Source organism: Protobothrops mucrosquamatus, unplaced genomic scaffold (genome assembly GCF_001527695.2).
Source record: "Protobothrops mucrosquamatus isolate PMUCROS unplaced genomic scaffold, P.Mucros_1.0 scaffold25, whole genome shotgun sequence".
NCBI lineage: Eukaryota > Metazoa > Chordata > Lepidosauria > Squamata > Viperidae > Protobothrops > Protobothrops mucrosquamatus.
In genome coordinates, this window is record NW_015386410.1 from 580,640 (window position 1) to 603,955 (window position 23,316).

The 23,316-nt window shown below is 43.4% G+C and overlaps 1 protein-coding gene across 1 annotated transcript in view; it reads right to left on the reverse strand.

Moving 5' to 3' along the window:
- The window catches only part of MAMSTR (MEF2 activating motif and SAP domain containing transcriptional regulator), a 43,096-nt gene that overhangs the window by 2,179 nt on the left and 17,601 nt on the right, over positions 1-23,316 (reverse strand). Inside the window, exons 6-11 of the mRNA XM_015810928.1 lie at positions 22,872-23,011; positions 16,583-16,702; positions 13,034-13,305; positions 10,998-11,145; positions 6,906-7,301; positions 391-528 (exon numbers count right to left, since the gene is read on the reverse strand). Of these exons, the coding sequence (XP_015666414.1) occupies positions 391-528; positions 6,906-7,301; positions 10,998-11,145; positions 13,034-13,305; positions 16,583-16,702; positions 22,872-23,011 (1,214 nt within the window). The remainder of the gene's footprint in view (positions 1-390; positions 529-6,905; positions 7,302-10,997; positions 11,146-13,033; positions 13,306-16,582; positions 16,703-22,871; positions 23,012-23,316) is intronic.

The following is a 23,316-nucleotide window of genomic DNA, read 5'->3' on the forward strand; positions in this document are numbered from 1 at the left end:
AAGGGAAGAAAAGAGAGGGTGTCTTAAAGAGTGTCTGTCTCAAGGACAAAGCCAGGACACGTTCTGGCACAATGATCAGTACTGAATTTCCAAAACAATGTTCAAGCCAATGCAAGGTTTGGTGTTAAAAGCACAGCGGAGGAGATTTAGCAGGTGAAGACTGTTCCTTCTCTCTATGGAAAATGGAAATACTCTGAAAAAAGTTGAAGGATCCAGAAGATAAGGAGCTGTCCGTACCTTTGTTCCACATTGCTATTATTTAAACCGGAATTAAGGAGCCTGGAGAACTTTGGCAATCCAAAGTAGCCATTTCCTCTATGACGGCCTGTGTGCAAAGCAAAATCAGATAGCCTGCAAGAAAGACCAACAGGGATGCCCCCAAAATAATACCTGAGCCTTCTGAATGGCCTCTTGGAGCTCTTCCTCCAGGGACCGAGTGGCTGGGGCTGGATCAGGAGGGCTGGCTGTAATCTCGAGGGGCAGCTCCATATCAGAATGGATTGGCTCACACGAGGGGGAGCATAAAACCTAGTAAGAAAGTGGAAGAAATGCTAAGAGTTCAACTTGATTTCTTCAGGCAAAAAGCCCCACTGGCTTTAATACTACTCATGAAAAAAAACCAAACCCCCCCCCCCCAGGTCTCAAACTAATGGTTTCATAATGACTCTGGTAAGTGCTAGGTAGAAATGCCTGACATTGACCAAGCAGGAGGGTCCTGGAGTCCTGCGTATGGAGGTGACCCTCGGGCTGGAGACAGAGATGACAGGGATCAGGGAGGCTAGCAAGTTGGGGGGATGAGGGGCAGGTGAGAACACCGAGGTGGGGGTGGGCGGGGGGAGATATCGTCGGAGTCAGTGGATAGACCGTTGCCAAGCAATTCTGCATTCTGGCTGCCTGTGCTTTGTCCCAATATCCGACCATGGAGCCTTGGGAGCCCTGGACGTCAGCTGTTGCTACTTAATCAATACTATGTCCTTCTGCAGTAAAGCCAGTCTTATGCATGAGTCAATAATGGATGAGAGGATCAGCCGGACACGTGTAACAGAAACCTGGCTCGGCAAGGTGCTTCCCCTTATGGAAATTTGCCCACCTGGGTTTCAGTTGTGCCATGGCTTCAAGGTAGGGACTGGAATGACCTTTGTAAATACAAAAGACTTGGATTTCAAAGGCACTGCCCTATAGATAGCTGGGTATGAGATCCTTTTTGTGAAGTTGGGCACTTGGGATCAGATGGTTGATACTATGCCAGCATCCCTGTTGTGTAGCGCTTTCTCTGTTTGTGCTAAAACTGGCTCCCATTCTTGCACTGAAAGGTCCTGCTCATATCACTTGTGTGTTAGTGAACTCCTCTGCAATTCACTCTACTTGGCATTGCTCCTGAGGATCTGCAATTGGTCTAACAAACAGCAGCTTGTTGGTAGTTATGGATCTATCACATTCCATCCATGTAACATTACTGGCTCACAAGTTTCTAATGGGCTTTCTGGTGCAATTCAAGGTACTGATTTGTAAAGCCCTGCATGGCAGAGGAGCAGACAATATTTGTGGGGCCCTGTTATCTCTGGTTATGGTGGCCCATCTCTTGCTCTTCCAGACTGGATACGTTTTAGGTGTCTTCCTGGTGTCAGTAATATTTGGTGGGTCCTAGGAAGTATGCCTTATCTCTGGCATCCCCTGCCCTTCGGATTGATCTCTCTCCTGAAATTCAATTGATCCTGAGCCTGTTGGCCAATTTTTCCTCTGGGCATTTAGATATCTTTGATCTAGTTCAGTGGTTCTCAACCTGTGGGTCGGGACTCCATTTGGGGTCGATTGACCATTTCACGGGGGTCGCCAAGCAAGGCTGTCCACCATTTTTTTTGTCCACCATTTTTTTCCCCTTTTCCGGAGGGTGCCTTACCTCCCTTGGGCTGGGCCAGCTGGTGGTCGGCCTGCTCCGTCTCTGCCGCTTGCCAGCTACGCCTCGGCCGGCGCAGGGGGCGGAACCACGCATGCGCGGCGCTCCCGGGCAGGGAAAGTCCTCGACTTACGACCGGTTGGGTAGTCCTCGACTTACGACCGGTTTAGTCCTCGACTTATGACCAGTTTAGTCCTCGTCTTACGACCGGTTTAGTCCTCGACTTACGACCGGTTGGGGTCGCGGCATTAAAAAGGTTGAGAACCACTGATCTAGCTGGAGCATGGTGGATTCGATGGCCCAGGATGTATAATAATAATAATAATAATAATAATAATAATAATAATAATAATAATAATAATAATAATAATAATAATAATAATAGTAAAGTTGGAAGGGACCTTGGAGGTCATCTAGTCCAACCCCCTGCTCAGGCAGGAAACCCTATACCATTTCAGACAAATGGCTGTCCAGTCTCTTCTTAAAAACCTCCAGTGTTGGAGCATTCACCGCTTCTGGAGGCAGGCTGTTCCACTGGTTAATTGTTCTAACTGTCAGGAAGTTTCTCCTTAGTTCTAGGTTGCTTCTCTCCTTGATTAGTTTCCATCCATTGCTTCTTGTCCTGCCTTCAGGCGCTTTGGAAAATAGCCTGACTCCCTCTTCTTTGTGGCAGCCCCTGAGATAGTGGAACACTGCTATCATGTCCCCCCTCGTCCTTCTCTTCATTAAACTAGACATACCCAATTCCAGCAACCGTTCCTTATATGCTTTCCTGTGTTATTATTAATTATTGCCTTTTATTGTTTTCATTTTAGGTTAGTTGCCAGGGTCTCTTTGGAGAGTTGGGTGGTGTCAGAAAATTTTTGAGGAAGGTTCACTAACATGTGAACTTTTAAATGATCAAGTTAACCTCTCCTTGCCACTTTTCCTCAAGGAAATTGCATTTTTCCTCTTCGTATTGTGAAACTGTGAAAACAAACTGGCATTTTAACCCTTTCTAGCTTTTCTATTCCTTCATGGTGCAGTAGATCTGAGATGTAGGAATCATATTTAACCACCTAAGTCAGATAGAGGAGGAGTGAAAAGACATATGACAGGTAAGCAAGCCAAGCACAGGTCCAAAGGAATACAAAGCAAACAGAAGGCAGATGTGGTTTAATCTTATTAATGCTGGCATCCCAAAGAGACCAAGAAGCAACCAATCCCAAAGTCAGAAGACCCTACAAGGTTGGGAACCATCATGGTAACCACCAACTGTATGTCACTGTCACCCTTTATTAGTCACCTAAGAATAGACTAATATAGTAGTTCTCAATCTGTGGTCTGCGGATCCCTGGGGGGCTGCAATGTCGTTACAGGGGGTCCGTGAAGGCTTGAAGAAATGTTATGATTTAAATCTTGAGTTAAGTCTTTGTGGTCTGTGGCCACAAGAGATATTTAAAGAGGGTCCGTAGTGAAGAAAATGTTGAGAACAATTTTATTAATAGATACGGGAGCAGAATCCACTTTAATGGATGGTGAGTCACTCAGAAAGATTTTCCAGGGAATGTCTCTTGTATTGATGGGTATGGATCTCTCAAATAGCAGATCTGACTTCTCTTGGGACCTACATCCTTAAGGCGGTGGAGACCACTCTTGAAGGAGGTCATCTTAACACTGAACCAGGGGTTTCTAGGACTTCTCTACTGAATATCTGGAATCTGGTGTTTTCTCGTCTATGTTGGCTACAAGGGTGAAACTAAGGACATCATTGGACGTCATCTTGGATGCCTGGGAAGGTGACACTGTGCCACAGAAACTGGGAGCCCAGGTGCCTCGGGGATTTATGGGCAGAGACACCTGTGGGGTAGTTTAACTGCTGGCATAAATGTAAATAGAAGGGCTGGGGTAACAGAACCTGGTTATCAAAGCAAAGTGAAGATGCTCCTGCATTTTGATCCTGACAAGGTCAAACTACACCTGAGGGTGAGAGAGAGAGAGAGAGAGGATGGCCAAACCGATCCTCCACAAAATTGTCCACACCTTAAAGTTATCCAGATTGAGAAACACTGGTAGTTGGTAGAACTTATGGCTGTTTATTTGATGTATAATAAGTATAGGTTTGCTTTCAGGTGTTCTGTGCTTTTCCTGCTGCTGCTGCAATGTCTGGATAACGACTTTGCTGTCCCTTTTCTAACCTTTCTGCTCTCTAACCATGCAGCCACTCCCTCCCCATCTGGTTAATTGCCCTGACCTCTTTCCTGCTAACAAAGTAATTAACCTCCTTGCCTTAGAGAAGGAAATAGTTAACCTTTTGCTCTCACTAGCCACGTCACTAGTTTCTCGGTGTCCATCAATTGACTTCCCACACAATGGGGGGACCAGCAAGTACCTCTCACACATATTTTTACTGATATGAATACACAAATGTTAATTTAATGATTAATTGATCGGGCACTGTTTCTTTTCAGTGGATGGGGAGGGGGAACTTGAGACTAAGAGATGGGCACTAATGGGCCCCTAAGTAAAGACAAAAGCCATGATGAATGGCCTCTCCTGTCAATATTGTCGCTGAATGGGATGGGAGCTTCCCTATGTAAGTACAAGTAGTTCTCCTTCAGTGACCACAATGGATATCAGCAACTTGGTCATTAAATGAAGTGACGGTTACTTTTTCATCACTATCATAACTGCAAATAGTCACTAAATGAGGCAGTCATTGAATGAGGGCAATCTATTACTTTCATGACTATCACTCTGCTTAATAAACTTGGTATTTTACTGTAGTTCTGTTGATCATAATTTGGGTCTCTCACCTGTGATGGGTATTGCCCACAAAAGGTGACCATATAAGTTAGATCAGGGGTCTTCAAACTTGGCCCTTTTATGACATGTGGACTTCAACTCCCAGAATTCCTCAGCCAGGCACACAGGCTGAGGAATTCTGGGAGTTGAAGTCCACAAGTCATAAAAGGGCCAAGTTTGAAGACCCCTGATTTAGATAAATAAAATATGAATAAATAAATAATGTTGAGGACCAGCCCTTAATTTTTCCACTGCTAAATGACAGAAGTTATGCAAGTAGGCGTTCTCTGTAGCCCTTAATATTTTGCTGCCGTCCTATTCTTGTGCATGTAGTCTTCCACTTATGATCGGTCACGTAACAACCATTCAAGTTACGGCGGGCATCAGTGGGGACACTTATGACCTGATTCAAAGTTCCAGCAACCTGGCTCTTCCCTGCAGTCACATGACCCCACTTTGGGCACTCGGCAACTGGCCCGCATTGTATGGTGGTTTGCAGCATACCACCATCACGTGACCACATTTTATGATGGTTTTCTGAAAACCAGCATTTACTTCTGGTTTTGGGCAAACCCCGGCCCATTAAAAAAACCATTGGTTTGCTTAATGACTGCCATATTTGCTTAAAGATCACCACAAAAAAGGCCATAAAATTGGGTTGGTCATGTGGGCGACCCAATTTATGACTGTCACAACTTACGATTATAATGGGCAGGTTCCATTATGGTCACAATTCAAGGCCTACCTGTGCAGCTAGAAGATTGCTAAGATAATTAGGGGTAGACTACCTTTGTTCCAAACTTTGGTTGGAAGAGACAAATAGCCCAAGGTGTAATCTGCTTTACCTGGGCATCAGATACAATGCGTGTATCTTATGTTGCTGATACTCACTGTGGTCATTAAAGGAGAACTACCTGTACTTATACTACACAGGGAGGCTCCCATCCCATTCAGCGACAATATTGACAGGAGAGGCCATTCAATGGGTATCCATGGGGGATGGGGAAAGTAATGACAGATCCATCATGATGTCATCACACAGTGATGTGACTTATGTGGTCTGCATCACTTGCACACTGATATCCAAGCAAACAAGGCCCTAGCATAGCTTCTTATGAATACCTGCGAGCATCAGATCAACACAGATTTCAACAATGTGATTCTTCAGCTAAGGTTAATTTATTTAGTAATAAGTTAAAATGAAATAGCCTTCCCCAGTTAGGGACCTCTTGGAATCTATGGAGCTACTTGGAAATAAAATTTACCTTGAGAAAATGGTTTTATTTGAGAGGACAGAAATGGCAGCATGCGCAAATTGAAATTCATCTGTCTGCTGACTTAGATGTACAAAATATTTTGTGTTACATCTGCTTACGTAATTTAATTTTCTTATGAAATAGCAAACACAAGAGTCCCCCAAGAAATGTTCAATCAACACTTTAATTCCCAGGGTATGCTGGCTAGCAGCCAAAATCCAAAATATCTTGAAAAGGGGGCACCAATTTACAGAAGGCTGCATTTCCAGGAGTCGGAGTGAAGCAGATGAGTCAGGCAAACAGTCATACAGGAAAGCAAAAAGCATCTGTCACTTTTCAGCTCAGAGGGAAGATGAGTCCTGGGGATTCTTCCATGGGGACCATGGGGGAATCCAACAAGCCAAGATAAAGACTGCATGATGCCCTGTCCCCAGCTCCTTTTTTACATGCACTTATCAAAAAGGGTCAAGGGTTCAGTTATATGGTCATGGCTGCCATCTTACTTATTATTTACTGATTTTATTAAATTTAGAAGCTGTGGTAGCGCAGTGGTTAGAATGCAGTATTGCAGGCTAACTCTGCATTCCACTGCCAGCAGTTCAATCCTGACTGGCACAAGGTTGACTTAGCCTTCCATCTTTCTGAGGTCAGTAAATGAGGACCCAGATTGTTAGGGGCAATATACTGACTCTGTAAACCGCTTAAAGAGGGCTGTAAAGCAGGGTTGGAGAGGGTTAATGTCATACCCTGATTCTGGGATCTCAGGAAGCTTCACTCTCATTAGAAGCAGGCTGCTGATCTGCAGACTCCCATTGAGATTCGTAGACTTGTATAACCCTTCATCCTATCAGTATTGTTTTCCAAGATTTTCTTTGACCCATTAGATTGCTATCCCTTTTACAAGCAACCCCCATTGTCTTATCATGTGGTTCCTTTTCAGGCTAGCCAAGGAAAGCTGACTTGCTTACCATGAACTCGTCTTCCATGCCCTCTCCCTCCTTGGTGCACTCTCTCTTGGGGATGTAAGGAGGGGGCGGAGCTTCCTGACGGCCAGGTGACTGCAGTGCTCCCTTGCGGCGATTCTTGATCTGCTTGTGCACTTCCAGCTCCTCGCGGGGGTCACTGTCGTGGTGCTTCAGCTCTCGGTGGAGCTTTAATGCCAGATTCTCCACCACCCGCTGCTTCTCCTGCAGGGCCTGGGGCTCTTCTTCTAACTCAGAAGGTGCTAAGCGGGCGCTGGGGAGTGGGGCAGGTGGGGGCTTCACCCGGGCCACCTGGTAAGGCTTGAGGCGTTCCAGCAGGGCTGGCTTGGTGCCCGAAACAGGGAGGCCCCGCTTACGGAGCTGCTGGCGGAGTTCAGAGACCTGAGAAGCAAAATTATGGCCACAGGTAAGGAAAGGGGAGAAAGAGGTGATAGATTACAGGTAGTCCTTGACTTACAATTCATTCAGTGACCGTTTGAAGTTACAACAGCACTGAAAAGGTGACATGACAGGTGCTCACACTTACAATCGTTGCAAGGATCCCCATGGTCACATGATCAAAACTCAGGCAGCTGGCAACTGGCATGTATTTATGACAGTTGCAGTCTCCCAGGATTATGTGATCACCATGAGTAACCTTCCAAGCTGGCTCCTGACAAACAAAGTTAATGGCAGAAACCAGATTCACTTAACAGCCACATGTCACTTAAGAACTACAGTGATTTGCTTATCCACAAAAGGCAAAAAGATGATAAAATTGCAGCATGTCTCCCTTAACAACTGCCTTGCTTAGCAACAGAAATGTTGGGCTCAACTGTGATCTTAAGTTGAGGACTATCTATATCAGAGGTCTTCAAACTTGGCCCTTTTATGACTTGTGGACTTCAACTCAACTCAGTTCTGGGAGTTGAAGTCCACAAGTCATAAAAGGGCCAAGTTTGAAGACCCTTGATCTATATTAATCAAATGCACAGAGAACAGATTACAGGTGGTCCTTGACTTATGACTAGTCACTTCACAACTGTTTGAAATTACACAGCATCCCAAAAAGATACTTATGACCCAGATTCAAAATTCCGATGGCTGCTCCCCTCTTCAGTCCCTTTTGGGTGGCTTGGCAACCACCCCACATTTATGGCCGCTTGCAGTATCTTTATGACATTTTTTTTTGCTGGAAATCAGTGTTTACTTCTGGTTTCTGGCAAAAAAAAATAATCCACTGGGGACAATGGATTCACTTAACAACTACAGCAGTCGCTTAATGACCACCATAAAAAAGATTGTAAAATTGGCTGTGGTCACGTGACGACCCACTTATCAATCAGCATGACTTGCAATCGTAATTCTGGGCTCAGTTACAGACATAAGTCGAGGACTACCTGTGTTGAGGGTTTGTTTCATGCATCGGCATTTCACTTTTCAGTTAAAAACTTTCTGCAGAGCAAAACTGAATGTCCTGGCATAGAAAGAAAAGGCATTAGAGGAGTGGGAAGCCAAAGAGAAGCACTGGTGCTTGATGGCAGAGTTATGTTTTTCATGTGCTCCCTATTTCCATGAGCAGTGAAAAAAAATATCCCGGATTTGATTCTTTGGAGGAGAGAGGACAAACTCCATCTCTGGAGGTTTCTAAGAAGAGGCTAGACTGTCACCTCTCGAGGATGGGCTTACTGATTTTCTTAACTGATGGGCTTAACTGATTTTCCTCCACATTGCTGAGGTTTGGCATACAGGAGCTTTCCCACTCCACAATTCTATGATTATGGGACCTCTACAAGGCAAGCAGAGCAAAAGTGAGCAGGCACGACCGTTTTGAGGGAAGTGTGATAGAAATCTGCGGGCAGGCTGCACTTAGGGACTTCAGGCCCGATGTTTGAAAGTGCTCCCACTGCCACACTGCCCTTGGTTTCCGCCTTCAGTGTCTGGCTGTCAGATCCTCAACAGTCCCAGACTTCAGCTGTTGTTAATAGAATAGCAGGCCTGCATGTAACAAAGCCTCCCATTATTCACAAACTTATCTTGGAGGAGGTTGTGCACCGGCTGAGACCCCAGGGGAGAGGAGGAGTGATGGCTATTGTCATCCATGAATTCTTACAGGCTTTCAGCGGCTCCTTTTAGCAGACAACCAGATGTGAGGTGCTCTGGCTGAAGTTAGGCTTAAGGGAACAGTTGGAATCACCGCTGGTGTACCAGCCTTCCTGTCACTCAGCTGGATTTTGCAGCCTGGTTGATAATAGTGACTTTTTGAAGTTACAACAGTGCTGATAAAAGCCCGGTCCTCACACTTGTGACCGTTGCACCATCCCCACGGTCATATGTTCGCAATATGGGTGCTTAGCAACCAACTTGCATTTACGACTGGTTGCAGTGCCCTGCAGTCGCACAATTTTTTCTGCTAATTTCCAACATAAAATACTCATTTGGAAAAATGGATTCTCACTTACAACTGCCTTGTTCACTTAACAACCATGGATTCGCTTAACGGTCATGGTGATTCACTTAACGACTATCATAAAAATGATTAGAAAATCAGGTCTGAGTCGACTTACAACTTAAGACAGAAATTCTGGTCCCGATTATTATTGTAAGTTGAGGACAATCTGTATTCTGCTTTGGAATTTCAATTTGCCACCTGGTGATACCGAGTCCACAGGAGATTGTGGCATTTGTGGTGGCCATGGAATTACCTCAGTCACTGATGGTCTGAGACATGTTGGAGATTTCTATTGTAGGACAACCCCTCCCCCCAGCACTTTCACATTGCTGCCTGAAATCTAGCTGGTACATGCATATTTAACTGATATACACTGACACACAAAAATATGGACTCTGATCTTTTACAGAGAGCTGAGTTATGGGTTATGCTTCATGTAAGCATAGCTGGAATACCCAGTTTGGTGAATTTTCCAATCTCTTCCTGATTATGTCTCAAAGCCACTGGTCTTGTCATGGATCCCCTTTCCTTCCTCAGAGGGTCCTGAGGAGGCCAAATTCATCTCCCTGGCTTGCTTTTTCTCAGAAATCAGGCAGGCAATGATATGATAACTGTGACTGGAAAATGTACTCAGACAGACGGGCTGTACAACATTATTTTGAACATGACTAAGCAAAATGGATTGGTTGCATTGGTTTACTCCTTGGTTCCCTATTATCATCTAACCTCTTCTCCTCATAAGACATGTTTATTTATTTATTAGATTTTGATCACACCTTTACTGTTATAAACAACTCAAGGCAGCGAACATATCTAACACTCCTTCCTCCTCTTATTTTCTCCACAACCACCACCCTGTAAGGTAGGTTGGGCTGAGAGTGACTGGCCCAATGTCACCCAACTGGCTTTCATGTCTAAGGCAGGACTGAAACTCATAGTCTCCTGGTGATTGGCCCAAAGTCACCCAATTGGGTCTGGAATTCACAATACTTAATCTGTTCTGTCCCCGTTCCGACCCACACACCCAAACAGCCGGCCGAGGGTTTAAAGACTTCTCCAGACACCAATGCACAGATAAGAAACTTGGCAGCAGCTCCGTAGCTGCCTGCCAAGACCTTTTTACTCCAAACACACAGACACAAAAACAATACGCACAGTTGAACGCCACAGCACACTAATTTGCCAGAGATTCAGCTTTTGTCCGTCACAGAGGTCCAAATGGCCACCACCACCCTTTTATAGCCTGTGGGGTGTGGTCCAATGACTCAGCTTAATCTCTGGCACGTCTCTTTTTTTGCTGCGCACGCTTATCGCTCCTACGCTGGCGTGGATCCAGCCACAACTTTTCTTCCTCATTATCGGACACACCTGGCTCCTGGCCAATCTGAGAAACACCGGGCTCCTGGCCAATCTCTGAACCACCTGGCTCCTGGTCAATCTCTTCTCCGTCGGAAGACACCTGAGGCATTGCCAAAGAGGAGGGTCCTGGAGAGGGAAGCCTAGCCATCTCCTCACCTTCATGTTCGGAGCCTTCTTCCTCCGATAAGAGGGGCTCACAAGATAGAGCCACAACATAATCAATACTTTGCCAGTAATTGGCCTAACATCGTGTTAGGAGACTTGAGCTGATAAACCCCCAAACCTACCGTGAGCTCTTCTAAGTTGGCAGGTAACAGTTCTGGTTTTGGTGGCAAAGGGGAGATTGGGGTGGCTGGAGAAGGAAGAGGGAGCGTTGGAGGCCCATTTGTGGAAGCTGGAGTACCAGGGAAATTCAAAAGTTGCTCTGGAGCATTGCTGGGTTAAAGAGAGAGAGAAGCAGAGAAAGAAAATAAATAAGGGACTATTGCTCCTGGACAACTTTGCCTCAGACTATAAAAATAAAATGATACTAGTCCACGTGACAAAGGCCTAAATTTGTTGAAAGTTGGGCAGTGTACAAGTTTAACAAATTATTATTATTATGTGGAGTAGTTTAAACTGGGAGCTGTAGGTTTAAATTTTTGCTTAGTAAAGAAACCGAATTGCTGCTTTTAAATCAATCAATGGTTCCCCACCAAAGTCCCTCACAACATTATTGAGTAGAATAAATGTGGAGGAGGAAAGCCAGCTATTCTTTCCTAGGCTCTTCAAAGGAGGAATAAAAGAGAATTCTATAAAGATAAATAATACAATTCACCAAACCAGCCCTAAGCTAGCCTTCAACAGTTCTTAAGACAGACAAGAAACTAATTAAGGCTAGATGCGGCAGAAGAAATTAATTAAGGCTAGTCGAAGAGCTCCAGAATAAGGGGCGGGAGGATAATGACATGTGTGCAAATATGAACAGTATTTTATTACAACACATGTGGTCATAACTTGAGGACAACCTGTAATGCATTCAGTGTATTCATTTAATACTGTATACTTATATATTGCCAATCTACGCAAGTTGTTTCTAGAATTCGTGGATAGGTATTCAGTTTATGCTAATCACAATTAAGTCCCATTGCAATTATTGGGACTTGTGGTGAATTAACCATGACTAATTTCAGCAGATGCTTCTCTTGAGTAACTAATTCTGAATTCTGGTACTTAATAAAAACGGTCAGTTAATTTAACATTGCTTTTTACACTTCTGGGGTATCTTCCCTAAAGCCAAAAAGTCAAAGAAATAAAAATAGCAGTATGTTCCTTGCTTAATTGGAAAGCAACACACACTTTAATCTTAATTGGAGAGCAATTCCTTGAAGCAGAGAATAAGTGGCAAGTCTCTGGGGATCTTAGCAAAAAGAAATATAAATGTTTTAGCAGCACCCAACAGCGAGCTGTGCCATGAGTCAAGAGTGAGCCTTCTGCAAACAGGGCACTATCTGCAAGATGGCAAGCAAGATCAAAAAAGTCAAGACAAGTACAGTCTGTAACTGCATGGTGTTGGCCACCCTGTTCATTTCTTTATTTTGTATAGCTGCCCATCTCAAACTGCAATTCTGGGCAAGACACACTCATAAAACACTTTACCAGTTAACTATGATATATATATAAAAAAGACAAATTAAAGACAAAAAAATGTCAGCTTACAGCCATTCATTTAGTGATGGTTCAAAGCATCGAAAATTATGACTTGCGACCGGTCCTTGCACTTATGGCTATCGCAGCATCCTCTTGGTTATGTGATCAGAATTCAGGCGCTTGGTAACCATCATATATTGACGACACTTGAAATGTTCTGGGATGCTGGGATCACCATTTGCAACCTTCCCAGCCAGCTTCCAACAAGCAAAGTCAATTGGGTGGGGGGAACCAGATTTGCTGGTCATTCATTTAACAACTGCAGTGATTTGTTTAACAACCATGGCCACAAAGGTGTGGGCATGACTCACTGACAAACCACCTTGCTCAGCAACAGAAATGCTGGTCCCAAATGTGGTCATAAATTGAGAAATACCGTTAGCCTCTAAGAAATATGTAATCTAAAGGTGTTGACACAGCCAGGTAAGGGGCCCCTCACCACCCCTGGGCACATAACCAGGTCTTCTGAAAGACCAACGGGGGAGATCCTAATTTCAGGGAGGAAAAAAATTCCAACGGACAGTCACAAGGGCAGAAAAGGAATGTCTCCTCTTGACTTTTTTGGATTTCCCTTGCAGATGACCCTGCCTGCAAACCATACCTGTGGTATTCTCAGGGCAAAGCTAAGAGTTACCTGGCGGGGACTGCGTGGAGAGCCTGAACGCAGAAGGTTGCCGGGGACGTGGGCATGGGCTGCTGCTGCTGATTCAAGATCTGGAGCTGCAGAAAAACCTGCTGTTGCTGCAGGAGGTGGGCGTAGGCAGCGTCCATGGGCAAGGGAGTCTGCTCTCCCTTCTGATCGGGAGGCATGTACTGGTGGTACTTCAGCTTCTTGACTTTGGGCCGGGACTCCTTGGCCTTTTTGGGTCTAGGGGCCTTTCTCGCCTCAGGAACTTTGTGGAGGACCTAAAGAGCGGAAGTGAAAAAGGAAGCAAAGATGGCACAGAGGGTCTGTGAAACAGAGCAAGGAGAAGAAAAAAAAAAAAAGAGAGACTCTAGGCAGGGGTAGTCAACCTTGGCTCTTTTATGACTCGTGGACTTCAACTCCCAGAATTCCTGAGCCAGCTGTGCTGGCTCAGGAATTCTGGGAGTTGAAGTCCACGAGTCATAAAAGAGCCAAGGTTGACTACCCCTGCGAGTCTAGGGCAGTGTTTCTCAATCTTGGCACTTTCAAGGTGTGTGGATTTCAACTCCCTTCCACTTGCACTTGATGCAGGATTGTATAAGAGGAAATTGCAATATTTAGTGCAGTGGTAGGGACATCCATCATCAGAAGCCACCTGGGTGAAGTGTACTGATGTGAAAGCTGACAGACTTATACGTAAATTTTATGATAAACTTCCAAACAAACCGGGGGAGGGGGGATTCTTAACTTTTGTTCTTGTTTGATTTGCAGGATTTCTCCTTTCTTTTAAGGGGAGCCGAATGTCAATGCTGTGACAAACCGAACTGAAGCCATTTTCTTTTTGTCTTCGTTGCCCCATTTTAGTTTAGAGATATTAGATGAAGGAAGAGGGACGGGGGATGCATAGTTCTCAGTTAGCCAAAACAATTCATATGTGTGAGAATCAAGGTCAGTGCTGATAACGTTTTGGCGGGCTGGAGAACTGTGAGGAGAGTCCGCCTTTTGTAACAAGGCTGGCTGGGGAATTCTGGGAGTTGAAGTCTACACACCTTAAAGGTATCAGGGTTGAGAAACACTGGTCTACTCTAGATGATGGATAGAAATTATATCTTCCTTTTTTACATATAATAGTTAATATGTTTGTGTTATGCTTTCTGTGCTTTTCTTGCTGAAAAGCTTCAGTAATGACCTTGCTTTCCCTTTTCTAACCTTTCAGCTCCCTAATAATGTAGCCATTCCCACTCCATCCATTTAATTATCCTGATCTCTTTCTCGTAAGTCAAGGACTACCTGTACTGAAGATAATACAGGTACACCTTTCCTGAGGCCCAACATCCTTAAGTAGGCTTCTCCTCATAACATAGTAACCTCTCAGGTGCACGTCTACTACTTAGTGAAATTGGAGATACACAGAAAATAAATTTTGGGGAAATTTGACTCGATTAGTGGAATACTGCAACCAGTTTTGGTCACCACGCTACAAAAAAGATGCTGAGACTTTGGGAAAAATTCAGAGAAGAGCAACTAAGATGATCCAAGGCCTGGAGACTAAAACATATGAAGAACGGTTGCAGGATTTGGGTTTGGCTAGTCAAGAGAAAAGAAGAACTAGGGGTGACATGATAGCAGTATTCCAATATTTGAGGGGCTGCCACTAAGAAGAGGGGGTCAAATTATTCTCCAAAGCACCAGAGGGCAGAACAAGAAACAATGGTTGGAAACTAATCAAGAAGAGAAACAACCTGGAATTAAGGAGAAACTTCCTAACAATTAACCAATGGAACAGCTTGCCTTCAGAAATCATAAGCGCTTCATCACTGGAGGTTTTTAAGGAGACACTGGACAGCTTACTTGTCTGAAATGGTATAGGGTCTCCTGCTTGAGCAGGGGGCTGGACGACCCCAAGGTTCCTTCCAGCTCTATCCTATCCTATCCTATCCTATCCTATCCTATCCTATCCTATCCTGTCCTGTCCTGTCCTGTCCTGTCCTGTCCTGTCCTGTCCTGTCCTGTCCTGTCCTGTCCTATCCTATCCTATCCTATCCTATCCTATCCTATGCCAGGGCATGGTTCTTAGGGCATTTACAATATTGTAATAGCACATTCTGATGAGTCTCCATTTTTTAATGTTTAAACTTCTCCATTCACTCCTCTGAGTGTGGAAAGCCGGGGTATACTTTGAAATAAATAAATAATACACATGCCTAATGCAAACAGGAAAACTTCAGCAAACGAAGCCTCAGCATCTCTCCTTGACTGTCCTTGCATACTGGAGGAGGTTTCAGATGCTGAATGTGTGACTCTTGTGCAGCAGGACCAAGAGGAGGGAAGGGGATGGAAAGATAACAACTTCCTAGCAGGAGTGTAAATCCTGAGGCACCCCAGATGTTGTTTTCATCATCCTTGAAAATTGATCATGCTGCCTGGATTTGCCCGGAACTGCAGCCCAGCAGTATCTATGACTTATTCAGCAAACCATAATTTTTTTAAAAATGGAAGGGAGAATTCAGGACAAAACTGGCTTACAAAGGCTGGAGAAATTTTAGCTAATGTAGTGTTTTGCAGTTTGGAATGAACACTGGGTTACCTTTTATTTTCTGACTATATTCAGCTGACAAGAGAGGACACTTAGGGCAGAATCAGCACAAAATCCTCTCTTCTCCTCCTTCCTCCTTTCCTTTCCTTTCCTTTCCTTTCCTTTCCTTTCCTTTCCTTTCCTTTCCTTTCCTTTCCTTTCCTGTAACTGATTTGCAGAGGTTGTCAGAATTAGTGGTATTCCTCCCTGTGGCTACTCATAGCTAGCAGCTGCTGTGCTGCCCTTTACAGAAAGCCCTTCTCTATAATAATTCATGCAGGGAGGACTAAAAAAAATAATTATGCCAGCTAAAAATCAGTACATATTGACACCATGAACTAAAATTAGTTCAATTTTACCCACATTTGCCCAATATTTTACTGCCTGCAAATGAGGCAGGAACACCAGGGGAAGGAGAATGTACAGTTTTCCCTCCACAGAGAGATTAAAAAAATTAAGATGAAGCATCTTTGATGGAGCAGTTGCAGTTAGCATTTTGACATCTATCTATCTATCTATCTATCTATCTATCTATCTATCTATCTATCTATCTATCTATCTATCTATCTATCTATCTATCTATCTATCTATCTATCTACCTATCTACCTACCTACCTACCTACCTACCTACCTATCTCTGCCCGTCCATCCATCTTCTATCATTTAGCTATATTTCTAATATGCTTTCTATCTCAGTATCCAAAGGGATTCTCACAATGCAAGAAATATTATATTAAATTACAAAAATATTAAGACAAGGATTTAAAAAAAAAATCAGATAAAATGTGATCCCTTCCAGCAGATACACATGATTGCAACAGCCGCGTATCTCCTGGCAGGACCCTAGAGTGCATCTATGGCTGAGCCTTGCAAAATCATGCCAGCAAACCATGGTTGATCTCTTTCTCTGTTAAAAATGATGGAAAAGTCTTTCTCCAGCAATGTTCCCACTGGGCTCTCCTCTGCCAATGACCCAGGCCTACCTTTGGGAGCGAAATTGCGGGCTTGATGAGGATGTTTCTCCCTTGGAGAGAGAACTCAGCATCAGAGGTAGATGAAGTGACAGCAGGCTGTTGATCCACCGGGATTGGGGGCAGGTCCAGCTGCAGGAAGAAAGATAAAACTCAAGAATGGCGGCTCTTACATATACAGTACTGAGTTTTCCACCTTGACCTTGTTCTTTAAACTGTGGTTTGGGGAATAAGCCATAATAAGACAGGTATAGAAAGTGGAAAGTGGAAAGAGGGGCACATAACTAAGTCAGAATATCAGCAAATAGCCCGAGCCTCCAAAGATGAAGTGAGAAAAGCCAAGGCTCAAAATGAACTAAGGCTTGCGACCAAAGTCAAAAATAACAAAAAAAGCTTCTTTCAACATGTAAAAAACAAGAAGAAAGTGAAGGAAATGATTGGTCCACTAGTGGGTGAAAGTGGCAAGAAGGTGACAAGCAACAGGGAGAAAGCAGAACTATTTAACTCGTTTTTTGCATCTGTCTTTACACAAAGGGAAAAAACAGACCAACCTATCAAAAATAGTGCCATAAAAAACAGAATAAAAACACAAGTTAAGATAGGCAAGAAAATGGTAAGTGAGCACCTGTCCAGCCTAGACGAGTTCAAATCGCCAGGACCAGATGGCTTACACACCAAGGTTCTCAAGGAACTGGCAGATGTGATCTCAGAACCACTGAACTATATTTTTTAAAGATCCTGGAGCACAGGGGAACTACCAGAGGACTGGAAAAGAGCTGATGTAATTCCATCTACAAAAAAGGAAAAAAAATGGACCCAGGAAATTACAGACCTATCAGCCTGACCTCAATACCTGGGAAGATCCTGGAAAAGATAATCAAACAACGAATCAGCGAACACCTAGAGGCAAACAAAGTCATTACTAAAAGCCAACATGGGTTTGTCAAAAATAGATCATGCCAGATAAATCTTATTGCATTCTTTGACCAAGTGACAAAATTAGTGGATCAGAGGAATGCTGTGGACATAATTTACTTGGACTTCAGTAAGGCATTTGATAAAGTAGATCACAGCCTACTACTTGACAAGATAGAAAAATGTGGGGTAGACAGCATCACCACCAGATGGATCCATAGCTGGCTGACCGGCTGTACTCGGCGTGTGGTCCTCAATGGAACCGCATCTACATGGAGGGAAGTGTGTAGTGGGGTGCCCCAGGGCTCTGTTCTGGGCCCAGTGCTCTTCAACATCTTCATCAACGATTTGGACGAGGGGATAGATGGGGAACTCATCAAATTTGCAGACGACACCAAGCTGGCAGGAATAGCCAACACTCCAGAAGACAGGCTTAAGATANGGCTGCATTAACAGAGGGATAGAATCAAGATCACGTGAAGTATTAATACCACTTTACAATGCCTTGGTAAGGCCACACTTGGAATACTGCATCCAGTTTTGGTCACCACGATGTAAAAAAGATGTTGAGACTCTAGAAAGAGTACAGAGAAGAGCAACAAAGATGATTAGGGGACTGGAGGCCAAAGCATATAAGGAACGGTTGCTGGAATTGGGTATGTCCAGTTTAATGAAGAGAAGGACGAGGGGGGACATGATAGCAGTGTACCAATATCTCAGGGGCTGCCACAAAGAAGAGGGAGTCAAGCTATTCTCCAAGGCGCCTGAAGGCAGGACAAGAAGCAACGGGTGGAAACTAAGCAAGGAGAGAAGCAACCTAGAACTAAGGAGAAACTTCCTGACAGTTAGAACAATTAACCAGTGGAGCAACCTGCCTCCAGAAGTGATGAATGCTCCAACACTGGAGGTTTTTAAGAAGAGACTGGACAGCCATTTGTCCGAAATGGTATAGGGTTTCCTGCCTGAGCAGGGGGTTGAACTAGATGACCTCCAAGATCCCTTCCAACTTTACTATTATTATTATTATTATTATTATTATTATTATTATTATTATTATTATTATTATTATTATTATTATTAATTATTATTATTATTATTATTATTATTATTATTATTAGTGCATTCATATAAAGTAAGAATTCAACAGAGCCCATGTTGGAACCCATTACTCTCAGATTCCTAAATTCACTAATTGCTATTATTTCATGCCAAGGACATATGACAGTTTAAGAGGGTGAGCATCATGGATGGTCAAAGAAAATGGCTGCCATGGGGTGGATGCACATTCACAGAATGGCTGCGCCTATGGGTATCATGATGGATAGAACCCATTTTTATTTTGTAATACATTTGTACATAAAATTAAAAAATGTTCCTGGAAAGTAAGTTGATTTTCAATACCAATACTTTCTTTTGCAGCTTACCAACTTCTTCTATAACTTGGTTTAAAATTTAAATATGTTAAATATGAAGATTACAGGTAATCTTCAACCTGTAATCCTTTATTACAACTGTAACAGAGCCCGGAAATATGGCCATAAACCATACTCATTGTTAAACTCAATTTAAACTCATTAAAACAAGCCATCATGTGACTTTTTTGCAGCAATTGTTAAGCAAATCTGCAATCATTAAATGAACGGCCTGGTCATTAGGCAAACTTGTTGTTTGAAATTGGTGTTTGCTGGAAATCAGAAGCAAAGGCCTGTTTCTGGCAAACACTATAGTACATTGTGATCACATGACCTCAGGATGCTGCAAATGGCCATAAATGTGGTCTGGTGATCTCCTCACCAGGGGGTGGGGCAGCTGTTGAAACTGAATCTGTGTCGTAAGTACCTTTTTTGGGGGTCCATTGCAAATTTCATGGTTGCTAGGTAACTAGTTATAAGTTGAGGCCTACTAGATGAGGGCAGGGAATATCAAGGAGGCATTTGCCGCATTGGGGACCTCAGCTAGGATAGGAGTTCAACAATATTTCAAAGTGTCCTGCAGAGGGCAGCAGTACCACACAGGCAGGCTGGCAGGCTGACACACACAGACAGACAGACACACAAACACACAAAACACTAATGCATTCTTCAATGCTACAGGTCCCTTTCCTGGCTTTTAATAAAACTTGATTTCCATTACAGTATTTAAGTTGAAGTTGAGGGTAAGAATAAATTGACTACTTGAAAGCTTCCCTCTCTCCAGTACTTTCTGCCTGGCCTGCCTGACTGGACAGAGTTGGCCTGCTCTGGGCTCCACCAATTAAACCATGCCATTTGATGGGATCCTGGAAATGGGTCTTCTCTATTGCAGGACCTGCCCTCTAGACTCTAGAGATCCCTCTGGCCCCTCTCTGACCCTGTTTGGAAGGTCTTAATAAATTGGCTTTTCCCCCAGGTTAGGCTCTTATTTCATTCTACATGACAGTATGAATTTTCCCTCTCTTCTTTTCTTTGTTACTCTGTTTTTTCTTGCTTTTAATACTGGATGCTGCCCAGAATCTTCATTTATAAATTTTACCCAAGAAAATAAAGCAAAACTTCTTTTACTTTAAACAAAAACCATAAGGCCTTTCTGACAACTGAGCCCGGCCACTGCATTTCTAGGCCGATTAGAGTGACAGCCCCAAGATTAAAAAATATGAATAAATTAAAAAATGGAGAAATGTTGAGGAATTCGTATCCAGGTCCTTGGAAGTAAGCCATGAACTTTAGGAGCCATTTTTTTTCATGATATACGGAAAGCAGTACCTTAATAACCGACTGACACTCAGCATTCTAATATTTTACACTGCTCTCTTTTATTTATACAGGGCAGATAGTCCTCAATTTGCAACCGTTTGTTTAGCAACCGTTTGAAGTTACAACGGCACTGAAAAAGTGACTTACGACTGGTCTCGCACTTATGACTATCACAGCATCCTCAAAGTCACATGATCAAAATTTGGATGCTTGACAACCAGCATGTATTTACAACTGATGCAGCATCCCAGGGTCATGTGATCGCCATTTGCGACCTTCCTTGCCTGCTTCTGACCAGCAAAGTCAATGGGGGAACCTGGATTCGCTTAACAACAGTTTGATTCACTTAATCCCTTCAGTGTGATTCACTTAACAACCATGGCAAAAAAAGGTCTTCAAATCAGGCACAACTCATTTAACGATTGCGTTGCATAGCAACAGAAACTCTGGTCCAATTGTGCTCAGAGGTTATGGATTACCTGTATTCAATAAAAAAATCATGACAAATTGCGGCTGAATTGAGCATTTTCACCAGGATGTTAGATCATTCTATTTCCAGTCTTCAGACTGTCAGTGTCTTTGCTTATAGGCATTAAGAGCAACAGCAGCATAGCACATAAAAGATGTCAGGCTAGTTTGGGTAGAATGCAAGATTTACTTCTTCTTTTTAATGATGAAAAAAAATCCCACGGTAAACAGTGAGATTATTCTAATTCATAGGATGCAGAGTCTGAAATGGTGCTGGGAAACCGCCAGAAAAAATTTATTAGAAATAGATTGTCACAGCCTGAATAGAAAGCTCTACATACTGCAACATTTTGTGGTAGAGGCGCACCTGCGGTGCTCCATCTGGATTTCAATCATTTGTATTAATGTCAGAGGCCACAAAGGCTATCACGCAGTTTGTCTTCTCCCCATATCACATTGCATTTATCTTCTTCCCCATAATTTGAAGCCTGGCTGTTTAATAAAGGTGAAGGTCAGAAAAGCCCATCCATGAATCACACTTGCTAAAATGGGTTGTACTAGTTACACTATCACTATTTTGGTTCATTGAAAAAAAAAAGAAGGGGGAAAGGAAGGGGGGGAGAGAAGGAAGGAGAGAGGAAGATAGAAAAGGTGGAGTTCTAGTCTTGCCTTAGACATGAAAGCCAGCTGGATGACTTTGTTGCAATCACCAGAAGACTATGAATTCTAGTCATGCCTTAGGCATGAAAGCCAGTTGGGTGACTTTGGCCCAGTCCCCCTCTCTCAGCCCAACCTACCTCACAGGACTGTTGTTATGGGGAAAATAGGAGGAGGAAAGTGTATTAGGTCCATTTGCCACCTTAAATTATATATAAAAAATAAATTTAAATAAATTTAAAAATAAATAATATATTTGGGGGGATATGGAGCAACAATTTTCGCTGGAGGCAGAAATAAAGACCCTTCTCTGGGCTCTCTAAATGAACAAGTCATATATAAGGAAGTCATATATGTCAGGATATTCTAGGAACCAATCAGAGCAAAACGTCTTTGTTTATGGGGTGGGTGGGGGGAAATGGGTAGCCATATAAAGCAAAAGCATCCATTAAACCAGTGTTTCTCAAAATCTCAGAGCCCAGAAGTTGTGTGGACTTCAACTCACAGAATTCCCTAGCCAGCATATTGGTACCTGTTTCTGTGGGACAAATCCAACGATTATTGCTGGAAAAACTTTTCTGTTTAGGTGTTGACCTCCTCTGTTCGCTGAACACAGAACTGCTAATTCTACAGCAGTTCCTGTTCTGTGAAAATCTTGCCATTTATACCTGGCACTTCCCTACTGATGTTCTGCCAAGCTATTAAAACGGGGTAGCTTAACTGATTCTGAATGTGATTATGGGATTCTTACAGTGACCAGCCTGTAGCTTTGTTTTTGTAAGAAGTTGCTGCTGCCTGTGGTTTTTATTATTAAATTTTGGTTATCTGTTTGGAATCTTATCAGCAGAAACCATTTGGAACAGGTGGCAATATATATGCGTACGTACGTATGTATGTATGTTTGTATGTATATGAGTGTGAGTGTGGATCTGTTTGTGTTATACTTTATTATAATGCCTCTTTTATAGAGGTATTAGAAATAGGTATAGTTCACCTCTTTTAATGGACACCTCAGGATATGATAGTTATTTTTATCTTCAAGTACTGCTGGCTGATCAGTCCTATTACATTGCATCAAGATCCAAAGTTCAGTTCACACCCAACAATATCAATTCTTGCTCCTGGACAAGAATTTTAAGGTTGGGGGTTTAGTTGCTTATGATTTTTATGGTGTAAGACATAATATGGATTCTTAATTCTATTGGCCTCAGACAGCATGGAAGACAGAAGCTGAGGTCCCATCAAGGCATCATCCTGGCTTCTAATTTCATGCTGGTACACTTTACCCAGTGTTTCACAATCTCAGCAACTTTAAAACATGTGGACTTCAAGTTCCAGAATTCCCCAGCTGGCATGAAGTTCACATATCTCAAAGTTGCCAAAGTTGAGAAACATTACTTTTAGTCAGTTCCTCCAAATAGCAAGGAGCTTCCCACTGTATCTTGGAGAATTTACCTTTTCATCAAACAGTACTTTAACAACCCACACAGAGACACACACAGAGATATGTCTATACAGAAGTTGCTTACTTGAAAAACTGCTTCTGAGGTGGAAGGATTTCCTTGGACACTTCCTGGAGACAATGCGAAACATGGGGAGGAGGAGGAAGAGGAACTGCTAAGATCTTCTTCAACGTTGAAGGAATCAGGGGCTCCACAATGGGCTGCATCTGAACGTGTTGTTGAGGGGAAAAGAGGCTGAAAGTCAGACTGAGCTACTTGGGGACTCACAGAAGAGCGAAAGGATAATGCTGTGAGAGGGTTCGCAACTTGGGAGTCCTCCTGGACCCACGGCTGACACTGGACGACCAGTTGGCGGCTGTGGCCAGGGGGGCGTTTTACCGGGTACGCCTGGTGCACCAGTTGCGGCCTTTTCTGGACCGGGATGCCTTGCGCACAGTCACCCATGCTCTTGTCACCTCCCGCCTGGACTACTGTAATGCTCTCTACATGGGGCTCCCCTTGAGGAGCACTC